Genomic DNA, 13529 nt, shown 5'->3' with positions numbered 1-13529 from the left:
CCCTCTACTCATCTTCCATTATGTACCAAACGGAGCAGATTATCTCCGAAAAGTAGCGATCATTAGCGAGGCGCAGTCGCTAATGCAGCAGACCGAGAGCAAAGACAAGCCCTCTTAGATTGCGGGAGCGCGGCCCTATCAGTCGCTGCATGTGCACTTCAAAACAGCCAGAGTGAACTCTGACTGACAAAAGTAATGCAAAAAAAATGCTCTCCCTTGCGCAGATGATAAAGGTGTCTCTCCAACCACCATTTTTTCTTTTTTTTAACAGATCCGGTCTTTGTCGGGTCAGCTTACATCGAGGAGAGTCAGCCAATAGGAAACCCTGTGGGAGACGACGACAAGATTTACTTCTTCTTTAGCGAGGCGGGGAAAGAATTTGACTTCTTTGACAACACCATTGTGTCGAGGATCGCTCGCGTGTGTAAGGTAAGACACCTGCGGTTGGGTTGAGGTCATTATACAAGATGGCCATGCAGAAATAAGAGGCACAGCGGCGCCTCAAGCTTCCTCTCCTTAATCCTGATACAATTGCCTTAAAACTAGGCGGGACGCTCCCATGTCAAAGCACGTTCGGTCACATATAACTGTACGTCATGCTTGTGTAGATGCAATGGAAATATGTCACTGGCGCGGTAAAGCTTTTTCTATTTGACTGTGCAAACATGTTTTCACCAGATTTGGTTTCCCCTTGCCTGAATTATCTGCGCCTACTCACCACGCCTCCCCCCCCCTCCCCCCCTCCCTTTTTCTCTGCAATGTCATCTCTCCCTCCATCTCCCTCACAATGTCAGCTGCACTCGTCCATCCCTCCAGCTCTTTGCCTTTCTCCACCAGCGCCTTGAGCTTTGCAGGCATTATTAGTATTCAAGTATTGCTTCACAGCAATATGAAATGCTTTTTCCATTCTATTATATGGCCTGTATTTGTTGCAGGCAAAGCATGCAAACTGTAGCAACTGCAGAATTTACTCGCATCATTTAAACTGCTGACATCGTCCTCCTCCTCCTCCTTCTCCTCTTCCTCTTCTTCTTCCGAGAGTTAGTTTGGTCGATCACCCTGAATAATCAATGGCTGACTTCATCCCTTTTCACCTGTAATCAGATCAATTAAACGGCTGCCTGATATACATGCACTTAGCACATCCCTCCCTGACTGATGTCTCTTGTTCATGGAGGCAGTAATGTGAGTAATCGTGGGGACAGCATGTAATCTTAAGTGACAGCTTAATGACTTAGTCCTGCTAGGCTCTGGCACTCGTTGCTGCGACACCTCTCGCAGCCGGCGGAGCACCTCCTGGGTTCTATATATGGAAGTCATCGACAGAAAGGCCCCCAGACTGTGGCAACTTGCTGCAGATGAACTGTGCAATAGAGACAGAAGAATGGCTTTCTCTGCTCTATAAAGCGCCTTTATACCTCTGGAATGCGGCAGCCCTCTTTTTCCTGACTGACATCTTTTCAGATGCTTTTCTGTGGCTGTACAGTAGTGATGCAGGTGGTTTGTTCCCTAATTTACTGGGGAAATGCATTCAAAAATCTATGTATTGAGATGAATTCACATATTGACCAGCAATTTTGTGCAAAAGGGGGCCAACACATGAGGGACAACAACCTCATATATTGCCCCTCTCATCGATGGATGTCTAAATTCATCTGATGCACAAAGCAGTCTAGGTTGTCAAGTAAGACTAATTTTCCATGAATTCTGGGTAAATGATGATTTTAAAAAACAGACGTCAATGATTGTTGCAATGGAAACATCAGCCATGGCTTAGGGGTAAGGTGGCTAACGTAATAAGTCGGTTTTTATTCTTATGAAACTTGCATTATACTGACCGCGTGCTCTGCCTCTCAGGCAAAATTAAGACAACTATACCCCATCCCAGAACTACAGTTCCCATAATGCTTTTGGGGGATGTTAACAGAAAGTATAATGTTGCAAAGCATTCAGTAAGTTATGCTGTGGGCTACGACTTGAACCCCATGTTCATAAGCTTACATTTGTTTACATTTTGTCAAATTGGTACCAATTTAAATTATGCCAAATTAGCTATCAGCTGTTTCTGTTTGCAATATGCTCATGGATGTACAGAAAACTATCGCTGGATTACTTTGATAATTAAGAATGTTTATGTGCGATAGGCATCATCTGAATGTGCAACTCACCGAATCTAAAAATATCATGTCTGTGTATTTAGATTTGACGGAGTTATGACACAAATTGCTGCAATCAGGCTCTAAGGGTTTTAGAGTACCATAATTGCCACCATGAGCTGTGTGCTGCCGCCACTGCTGCCGCCGGTGATCTTGTTTGTGAGCGAGCCAAACTACAATAACTAACTTCCTGTTGTTTTCACCGGCATGCACCTGTCCACCTTTCAGTGTCTTTTCCTCAAATCCGTCTGTGAGAAACCAGCCCCCTCAGTGGCTGCAGGCTTACTCCCCCCCCCCCCCCCCCCCAACACACACCCTGTGTGACCCTTCAGAGAGCAGAAAGTGCTGAACTCAGATTAGAGTTTAGGTAACAGTGAGGTATGAAGGCCTCTCCCCGTTAGTGGTTTAGTATCTATAACACACTCTTGCAGACTGACAGAAAACATGTACTCCCTTTTCTCTCTGTGTACCAGGCCAAGGCCAAATATGTTTGAATGTGCTTTCATTTTGATATCTGAAATATTTTGTGCGTGTTGACTCATCTTGCCAGACATTTTGCTACCTTTTTTTAAAGAAGACAAGTTTCTCGTAAATCAAAGCCTTTTTCATGCAGGTCTAACTACTGTTTTACTTGGGTTTGCCAAGTAATTCTGCTTCCAGAGTTGTTTTTTCTCCCCCTTTTCCCTATCTGTCCCCCTCCCTTCTTCCACTCCCTCTTTTCTTTTGTTTATTCAGGTGTGCACACTGAGGGACTGTGGAAAGTAGGCAGATTCTGAACATTGTGTGGCACCGTTTTCTTTACTTCTTGTTCGTCTACTTCAGGTTGACAAACATGAGGAATCTGAAATGTGAAGTTCAGATAGAATGTGAGAGAGCGATGTAATACAGCACAAAAGAACGAGTATGTTTTTGGAGGACAGCTTTCGGGGGTCGATGCTATTGAGAGTACGAGCTGCGCAGCGGAGCACAGCAACAACGGCGACGAACAGCTGAGAGAGCAGAGAATGTGGTCTCCTCATTATGTGGACAGGCTACTACCACAGCCTAGTAATTGGCTCCCAGGCCGTGCATCTCTCCCACGAGGTTTCACCTCACTGTCGTTGAGCAACATGATTGTTTGCGTGTAACAGCACACAGAGGAGGGAACGGGGGAAGTTCTAGTTTTGCATTTGATCATCTCCTCAAGGGTGATTCACTCCTTGTGCTGTTATGTAGGAGTTGTTATGGGTTTCAGAGGCCGTGCTGATGGGATAGTTTGGGTCTGAGGAAGGAAAACTGTCTTGAGATTGGGCGAGACCCCTTGTTTTGGTTGTGTTCTTCCTCCTCCTCCTCCTCCTCCTCCTGCTCCTCCTGTGCTTTCCAGCTTGCGTTCTGTATTTTGGAGCAGTTTCTGTTGGTGTTTACAATCTCTTAGATAATTGCTAGTCCTTGCAAAGTTGTCTGATAACTGTTTATGTGAATATTTAGTGACGGCCTTAAAAGGAGTGAATTCCTCTTCTGTGTCTCGGAGGAGAAGTGAACCCCGAATGTTGGTTTGAAGGCTGTAGTGAATAACTAGCCATTCTGTTTATTTTCCATTTCACCATCTCCTCTCCTTCAAAGAGCAACATGTATTTTATGTTGAGGCATCTTTTTATGTGAACTTTTTTTGTTACCCGCATTTTATTGTCAAAAATGTCCTTTGTATTCTAGTTCAAAGGCACCACACATATGCTGCACCAAAGGAAAGGATTTAAATACTTAGATTTGCATCACAACATTAAAATCGTGGTTGGTTGTGATTCTTCCCTAAAAAAAAAGGATCACAACAGTAACGACTTTTAGATTCCCTTACCTCAACAGCATCCTCTAAAGCAGAGAGAAGGGATTGCAGCTGCAGGTCTTGTCTTACAACAGCTGATGTATTGTAGCGTAAAGTCCCCCTCCACCTTAAAGATGTAGTTTGCTTATTGTTACTTATCTTGGATGTTAGAGCTTCACTGTGCATAATGAAATACGAGTTTGATTTCTACTGGAGGAGGAAAGTTTCTCTGTGCTCACCTTTTTAAATCTGAGTTAAACTCGTGTGCGTATGCAACTTGAAGCCTCCAGTGCACATACACTGAGAGAGGATGTAGGAGACATCTTGTGTTCAGCAATTCTGAAATGAAAACTATTTGCATATTAATTGAGACTGATGTTTTTGTAGTGTGTTCTTATTTGTAGAGCATTTATAAATAACATGAACATGCCTGGAGAGGATCTTTTAAGTGAATATATATATATAGTCTGCTCCAATGAGACGTAGCTGCAACAGTAAGAAGTTAAGGGCGGACTTTAAAATCTTCATAAGCCGGGTGTTGTGTTCTGGTCTTCTTCCTTCACCCTGTAAATGACATGTTCTGTCCTTCTTTTCAGGATGACTGTAAACAGCGTGTTAATAAATGATAGTTTCATGAGACATAAAGTCCTCTGTTACATAATACGACACACTTTGTTTGCAGGGTGATAAAGGCGGCGAACGGGTGCTGCAGAAGAAATGGACGACCTTCCTTAAGGCCCAGCTCCTGTGTTCCCTCCCTGATGACGGCTTCCCCTTCAACATCATCCAGGACATGTTTGTCCTGAAGCCCATGGGAGACAGCTGGGAGAGCACTGTCTTCTACGGCGTCTTCACCTCCCAGTGGTGAGAAACGAAGGGAGGAGTTTGTTCTGATCGCTTTATTGGTGACATAGAGGCACTTGGATGAATCTGATTTATGGCGCTGTTTCAGTTTGTGAGTACAAACACACGTACCCTTTAATCAACACAGCTCACAAACACCATCTTGAGACGGTTTTTATTTAATATCTTAAACCTGGCAAGTTGCCTTTTTCTTACTTGGCTCCTCTGAATTTAGAGCAGCTGTAATGAGCTTAAACACTAACACAAGCTCATGCAACCCCAATGTCTAATTAATGTTTCAACAAAATAAAGGTTTTCATATGGAGATCATTCAAGCGCCCACTCAACAACTGTTCTTCAGTTAGAAGTTGCTGCTCCAGTTTCCTGAAGGAAATGACAGCTGCACAAAGGATATATTGAGTAAAATAATGGCAACATGCAATCAGACACAGGGATCTTGAATTTTGTATGTGTTCACAGGTATAAAGGAGCGTCGGGCAGCTCAGCGGTGTGCGCTTTCACCATGGCACAGGTGGAAAGAGCCTTCAGCGGGCGCTACCGAGAGGTCAACCGGGAGACACAGCAGTGGTACACGTACAACCACCCTGTGCCCGAACCACGGCCCGGAGCGGTGAGTGGAGCAGGAAACCATACAACTCGACTTATTTTGCTTCACTCTGTGCATCTGTTCAAGTATTTGTCTCTAAAAAAAAAAAAAGTAACATTCCTGTTATTATTTTCTTCTGTTTTGTTATCACACGGACAAACAATGTATATTACAGTCTCCAACAAAACATTTCCACTTGTAACCCGAAACTGATTTCTTTTCCCCCGTGCTGTTCAACAAGTGAGCTTGATGTAAAGCAGATGTTCTCCTTTTATTTTCCAAAAGTACTGTCTTGATAATGTTCTGCTTAACTCTTCACAAGTCCCTGGAGCAAAGAAAATGCATAACAGCTTAAAACTAGTAGTGATAACTTCTAGTTTTAACATGGTTCAAAATGTCTATACCAGCCAGGTCTGCTGTTGCACATAACCCTAAACTTAATTGACTTTATAAATAAAGAAAGGCTACACACAGGTCAATACAATATCCTGTCTCCTTGTATGTTTGTACTTCCAGGTCTACTTGGATAAGCAGAGATTCATTTTTCATTTCTAATTTACTCCCCGCAGTGTGTGACCAACCACGCCAGGCAAATGGGTATCCAGTCGTCCTTGCACATGCCTGATAAAGTGCTCAACTTTGTCAAGGACCATTACCTGATGGACAGCGTGATCCGCAGCGCTCCCCTGCTGTTGAAACGCAGCGTGCGCTACACACAGATCACCGTGCACAAGATCCAAGGCATGGAGAGGGCCTACGACGTGCTCTTCATCGGAACAGGTACAGCTCATTACGCAGCAACAGCAAGTTATTTATTTTGTGGGTCTTTCCATCAATCTTTAAAAGGAAAAATAATGTTACAAAAGGATACTCTCACTTTTTGTCAAACATAAAGTAGGCTTTTGTCATTTCAAAACCCTAGATGTTGCTTTTATCCCCCACAAACTGTCCCCTGCCTTCAATATAAGTCACTTCCACTCGTCCCCTGTGTCTTCCAGATGATGGAAAGCTCCATAAGGCCATCAATGTCAACGATAAGATGCACATCATAGAGGAGATGATTCTGTTTCCTGAGCCTCAGCCAGTGCAACACATCGAACTTGATCCTCAGAGGGTAAATCACAACTCTTTCATTTCAATACACACCCATAACCATTACTATCATACGGTTTTGTGTAAGTTCATATTTAATGTCCTGTTTACTGTTTTCATACTCATTTTCAAGTCGTAAAAATATGGAGGAGCTAGATTTACCGGAGAACAGAAATTTTCTTTCCAGCGGGGCCGTTCTGTTGAGTTTTCCTTTAAGTTATGGCACCGTCTGGAAGAGTGTTTCTGATCCTCTCTGGCATTTTCCCCAGAGCTGAATTTCATTACCTGTCCCTCTTTATTACATAATGGCCTCTCCCCGGGCCAAAGCAGCCAAACTGCAATCTAAGATTATGTAATTCTAATAAAGTCCAAGATGCTTTTTTTGTGAATATTCTTAGCTCCAAATAGGGATATGAACGACCGACATAATCCACATGATGTCTATCTAATATAGGGGTTAGATGGCCTAAATATAGCCTGCACTTTAGGGAACACAGGGGTGTGCTGTACGTCAGTATCAACGTCACCTTCACGGTGAACATGGATTTCTGGATAAAAGTTATTCGACACAATGATGCATACTGTCTGAGAAGTGATGCAAAAGAATGAAATATAAATGGAGACAATGCTGTGTAGCAACCACTTTTCGTTGTAGCCATATGTTTACGACCACAATCAAATTACTTGGCTGGCATCAAGTAAAAGAACAGCTGGCCATTGTTTAGGTTATATTCCTCTGTTTGTCTTAAGTAATTATCTTGGCATGGTTTCCCTTTCTGAATCAGAAATAAGTAACCAAAAGCAGAAGTTCCGTTTGGCACTTTAACCTTTTTGATGAGAACTTTGTATCGCGCAGACTCGCTCACATTTTTCTCTTCTGCAGGGTCTGTTGTTTGTGTCGTCCAACTCTGGGCTGGTGGAGGTTCCTGTGGCCAACTGCTCCAACTACCTCAGCTGTGGAGAGTGTGTGTTGTCCAGAGACCCATACTGCGCCTGGACCGGACGTCTGTGTCGGGACGTCAGGATGGCTCCACCTGACAGGTGAGAGATCACACAGCCACAAATCTCTAACCTATTCCCAATCATTCACTTTTAATTTGTTCATCTGCCTTAGCTCACAGGCTGCATTTGTTCATTTAGCCACCTTGATAGATTAGGTTGTTTTTTTTAAATGTGTTTTGTTGTGTTAGATGTAGGGTTCTAATGTTCCCTGGGTAAACCGCAGTATTAAAATTGTTATTTTACGTTGAAAATCTCATACCATTACAACCCTAGTTGGATGTAAACATGCACCCAAAACAAACTCACAAAAAAGCATGTAAAGCTCCTCATCACATGCTTGAACAGAAGCTTTTAAAAGAAGATTGTCCTCTTAGTCATAGTGCGATGAAGCTATACTCATAGGTGTTACAATGACAGACTTAGGGAGAGTCAAATGAGTGCATCCATCCAAGGTTCCTCTCATTACAGCTGCTTTCCCTCACCCTGCTGTTTTGTTTGGTATGCTTTGTCTCAGTCACTGGCAGCAGGATGTGGAGGAGGCCGATACATCAGCAATTTGTAACAGGACGTTTCCCAGCACCAGATCTGCCAGACCAGCAGCTTCTCGTGAGTGTGTTCTCTTTGTATAGCTGTCTGTAATTAAAGTGTTGTCACCTGACTGACACAGCAACAGCCTGCACATAAAGCAGTCGGTGAAGAATCAATCGCATGTTGTTGCAGATTTATATGACGGCAGTTAAAAGCGAGCAGTTCTGTATGTAAGAATTCATGTAAATTATAGTTTGATTTTAAAACTGTACTATATGCAGTGATGTAGTTACTGTACATACATTTATAAATGACTTATCCACCAACTCTTTTAAAGGACTTGCTTTTTTTGCCAGATGTGAGAGTCTTATTCCATATGCAATTAGTAAAATATTTCTTAAACTGAATCTTTGGAGCAACGTTGTTTTGTTTTTTGTTTTTGTATGTAGGGGTCTCCCAATGCAAGCTCATTATAATCCCAGTCAACACATTCAGAGTCCTGCCTTGTAAACTGCGGTCCAATCTAGCACAGAGAAAGTGGCGTTACAGTGACAATGCCAGCCAGTTCCTCTACGCTACACCAGAGGGAAACCTGGTAGTGGTGGCGCAAGCCGACAGGACGGAGACTTACGAGTGCTGGTCAGAAGAGGAGGGTTTCCGCCAGCTGTTAGCCAACTACTGTGTGAAGGCGGAGCCCCGCCAGGAAAGCACCACTCTGATTGGTCACTCACGCACGCCGCACATTGAGCAGGAGGAGAGCATCATCCTGCCCGGCGAGTCTCGTTCGGAGCAGCTGCACACCAAGACGTACTGGAACGAACTGATTGTGGTGTGCGCCCTGCTGGCGTTCTCCCTGGTGGTGTTCTCCTTGTTCGTCATCTACAGGAACCGAGATCATATGAAGTCCATGCTGAAGCAGGGCGAGTGCCCCAACATGCAGCAGAAGAAGCCAAGGATTGTGGGAAAGCCCGCTGAGAGCTTGCCCCTAAACGGTAACACCATCCCCGTATCCACTTCTGATCACAAGGGCTACCAAACGCTAAATGACAACTACATCTGCAGCACGCCCACCCACGAGTCCTCGCCGGAGAACAGCAAGAGCTTCTCCGAGTCCTCCGACAGGCGGCCGCTTAACGTGAAGGAGAGCCACGTGGAATACTCCCCAACCTGCCCTCGGCCCAGAGTGAGGCTAGGCTCAGAGATCAAAGACTCTATTGTTTGAGAGCACAGTATTCGCTAAAAAGATGCCACCCTGTATCTCCATGAAGGATACAGGCCACCGAGCAAAGGAGAGGAGACCCTGACATCCCTCTGCATCACAGCACATCTTTTATTTTCGTCATCTTTTGTTCTGTGATTAGTGCAGAGGTCATTTACATCGTTTAATCATTTCCACTCCCGAGGCCAGAGGTTGGTCTGGTTTGCTGCATAAGGCAGGAAGAAGAAGCAGCAGCAGCAGCGCAACACTTCGGTTTCAAACCAGGATCAACAACCATGGCAGCTGCTCAGAATAGTCATAACAGCCTTTGTTTAAGTCATCCTCATGGCCACTAATGTGTGTGAGCTTAGGGCTGGGCAATATGAGGAAGAGAAAAAAAAACACAATAAACAGAAGACTTCTTCCTATATCAATATTCATCACAGTATCTCTTTAGGTATGCAAGATCCAACGTTAAAATAACCAGTTGATGTCTATCATATGATATAATAAAAACAATAAATTATGAATATTGATAGGTTTCCCACTCCCGTTTGAGCCTGTGTACTGTAACCTTCCACATGCTCTGCAGAAGATGGATGCCACAGAGGCGACACTTCAGCTTTTTTACATGCACCAGAACCAAGCCAGAGCTACATGGTGACCTAGAGTTCAGGTTTATGAAAATATAATGCATGCATTGCATATTCATCATGATCCACACATTATGGAGGTGAGTCAGAATCACGTTTGTTCGCTTTTGCTGAATAAATGTCATGACTGTATGAGGATAAAGCTGCTGAACGATGAGACGGAGGAACAAGAATTAAAAGAACTGAAAGAAAAATGATCAAAAAACATGATCGTAATATGCTCCAGGACCTAAATACTGACATTTACCTCCTGAATGTATATTGTTGTTCACACAACACTGCACCACGGACAATTTCGGGAACCCGTTGCGCCACATCTCTGCTCATCTGAGACAGCCCTGTTCTTCAGTATTAACCTGCAGGTACCATGATAAGGAAACATTGTTGACCCTGTCTTTGAGGCGAATATGGAAAAGAGACCTCGGATTATGTCAAGTCCTGGTGGACATTTACAAGCACAGAGAGCCAAGAAAAAAAGGGGACGTCCACTCCTCTCCCATCATCAGGCCAGCACAGAAATCATCATGTGCACTGTGCCAAAACACAAAAACAACTTGATTGTCTTATCTAAATGCAATAGTGCCATTCTGTTATGACCACTCCCATGCTTATAGCATTGATCACTGTCAACGAGCACATGGTGACGGGCCCAGCGGTGGGTTTCACGAAGGTAAAATGGCACTAATAATAAACAAATGTGAAGTGCAAAGTTGGAAATTTCTCTTCAGACTGTTAGCTCATAACAAAGACTGTGTTTCACACTGTTGGGCGAAAGAAAATTGACTTTCAAATGATATGGCATGGAGATTACTTCATGTGAAAACTTGTCTTGTGGTTGTCAGGTGAGAAAATATTCCAGTTTTCCTTCAGCCACTCTTAAAGGAGTCTAATACCGTCTTAGTATACACTGAAACAAACGGGCACAACCAGTTTGAAACTATTGAGCTTGATGAGCGCTAACAAAACAAACTATTTGGTTCATTTAAGTGCTAACAACTCAGCAAATCACAGAACAACCATAAAAACTGTCACTGTAGTGGAGAGATAGTATTTCATATCATCTTATCCAGACTGCACTACGTAGTGATGTAGTTGCACAGAGCGCTGTATCAGCTCGATATAACCCTCCTCCACCAGGTTGCATTTCTTACATACATTGAGTTCCCCACACTCACTCAAGATGTCATTGCGACGTTAATGTGAAAGCACAAGTAATCAGGGTCTTGAATACTCACAGGTTTGCACAGCCGTAAAATCAGCTCGTACTCTTAAGAAATGCAACTACTGAGAGACAGAAGATGTGGCTGCTGAGGAGAATTATTTTTTAGAACGCTGTTATTACAGGGACCAGTGCAGCCATTACGAACACACACTTGCACCCACATTGCTTCAACTTTTGAGACTTAACGAGCAGAAATTCCCAAAGATGGAGGAAGCTGACGGTGTCGTGTAAATCGGAATGAGAAACATTTACACAGCCATGGTGACGATATGGCACCACATGTCTTAGAAAACATCACCAACTCACTGTATTAAACAAGTAAGCCTACAGTATACAGTATATTCCAGTATCCTACAGAATAAACGTTTTGCTAATTCCAACACTGAGCAGATGACGTAATGCTATGTAACTGCTACAAGTTGACAAAGTGCACTGCGCAACAGTGGTCAGTGTTTCCTTTTTTTTCTTTCTTTATTTTTTTGTTGTGTGTGTGTATATACAGTATCTGTGCTTAATATTGTGTGTGTTTTTTCAAGGGACCTTGTGCAAGATGTGTTGTAGAGATAGTCTTGAAACTAGAGAGTGAACACTGCTGATATTTTGTTTTCATAGTGCTTTACTGCCTACTTCAGCATACATTTCAAATCTTGCACAGAGTACTGCACATGTCTCACATGCTGTCAGTTCAGCACCTGGACTGGTTTTTATCAAGCATGTCCAAGCAGGAGGGGAATCTTGTTTTTATTGTCATGCCAAACTGAATTACAGGGGTGGTTTGATCTTATAGTGAATATGCTTATTCATTTTCTAAAAGTTAAATGAGAAAAGTGATGCCACTTATGACTGCACGCTTAATTTGAAGCTGCCAGCAGCAGCTGGCAAGATCCGCTTGAAGACTTCTCATGTTGCTAGTATTTGTGCTAAGCTAAGCGGTTATTCACCATACAGACAGCGTTTGGTGTCGATCTTCTCATCTAACACAAATAAGTATATATCCCAAAAGGTCTACCTATTCCTTTAACTGTGTTTGTTGAGACTAACCAAGTAAGAGTCTAACCTTTGCCACCAGATGCATAACTAGAATAAACGAGACTCTAAAAGCTTTGGTGCAAAGCGTTGTTTGCCACCACGGCTAAGACAGATTTTCTAAACTATAAAATGTCTCTCTGGAGGCTGAAACCCCTGCTTCAGATGCTTGGTGGATAACCTCACAACATCGTTTCAAAATGCCTTTAGGTGTCAAGTTGTTCTGCCTTTAGCCGCGTGCCACATCGTACACTACCCAACAGTGATGTGGTGAATGGCGTGATTGTAGCCCTCCATGGGCACACTAAACTCCACAACACGGGTCAACAGTAGATTTACAGATTCACCCAAGCCACCATTAACTTAAACCTGTAAACAGTAAGACTGGGAGCTGCTCAAAATCATGTACCATTCTGCAGTTTTTGCTTGTGTCAGAAGGGATACTGTGCACATAAGAAACATCTTTCTGAAGAGGTCAATATTTAAGAATAATATTTGTAGTAAATCAGAAGTTTCAATACCATTTGACCTTTTTTAGTTAGTAAACAAACAAAGTACATACTAGACTAGATACTATAAATGCATATTTATTAATGGCGTGCTTTTCCTTTTAAAAGCAAACATTACCATTGTGATTGCTTCATTTTGAGTGGCTTCTCAGTAATGCAACATACTGTACTGGACATGAATGTAGCCGACTGTTGCATATTTTGTAGAACATCTACCGCAGTCTATTTTCCTAAAATGGCTCAAGTAGATAATCCATTGCAACATCTTTTTAGGATTTTGTTCAAACGTACTACAAATAAATGACACCATAGAATATAATTATTCATTTGTGCTGCACAATGTAGTGCTGCCGTAAGATGCAAGCACAGCTCCAAATCCTCCATATCGGCTCAGCATACTGAACACCATAAGCTTAGTTGACTGAATAACTATTAGACAAATGTGGTCTTGCCTGCATGATTTCCTTTTTTTTAATTGTTGTGTACAAATAACATTGTGAACTGTATTTTTTGTATCATTGAGATTGTGACTGTTGTTTTTATTATATTGTACATAAAAAGCACTTTATTTTAATTTTTTAAGATAAATTAATAAAATACATGTTTCGACACATGCGTGTGGCAGTCTATTTTATGCTGTTTGCTTTAGTCCTGGGAGTTTGTATAGAAGGCATGTCTGAGGGAGAGAAAGTGAAAATGGATGAAAATTATTTTTAAAATTATTTAAAATATATATATTCATTATAGGTATGACATGAACACCTCAATAGCCTCTTCAAATCAACTTCTGCCTTCTTGGGAGTTGTCATCAAGCTGAATAGTTACCTCAACAATTATACACATTTACCTCTTTGGCCTCTGGCTCAGGCCCCTGTTTGAAAATGACATGCCC

At 42.6% G+C, this 13529-nt stretch overlaps 1 protein-coding gene across 1 annotated transcript in view; it reads left to right on the top strand.

The window, feature by feature from the left end:
* The window catches only part of LOC306693875 (semaphorin-4B-like), a 43135-nt gene extending 29940 nt beyond the window's left edge, over positions 1-13195 (top strand). Inside the window, exons 8-15 of the mRNA XM_079156532.1 lie at positions 272-429; positions 4640-4821; positions 5281-5431; positions 5977-6187; positions 6406-6521; positions 7383-7540; positions 8016-8107; positions 8479-13195. Coding sequence (XP_079012658.1) covers positions 272-429; positions 4640-4821; positions 5281-5431; positions 5977-6187; positions 6406-6521; positions 7383-7540; positions 8016-8107; positions 8479-9251 — 1841 coding nt within the window. The 3' untranslated portion in view covers positions 9252-13195. The remainder of the gene's footprint in view (positions 1-271; positions 430-4639; positions 4822-5280; positions 5432-5976; positions 6188-6405; positions 6522-7382; positions 7541-8015; positions 8108-8478) is intronic.
* The last annotated feature ends 334 nt before the right edge of the window (positions 13196-13529 follow it).

This window comes from Pholis gunnellus (genome assembly GCF_910591455.1).
Source record: "Pholis gunnellus genome assembly, chromosome: 1".
NCBI lineage: Eukaryota > Metazoa > Chordata > Actinopteri > Perciformes > Pholidae > Pholis > Pholis gunnellus.
This window is presented reverse-complemented; position numbering and strand designations above follow the sequence as displayed.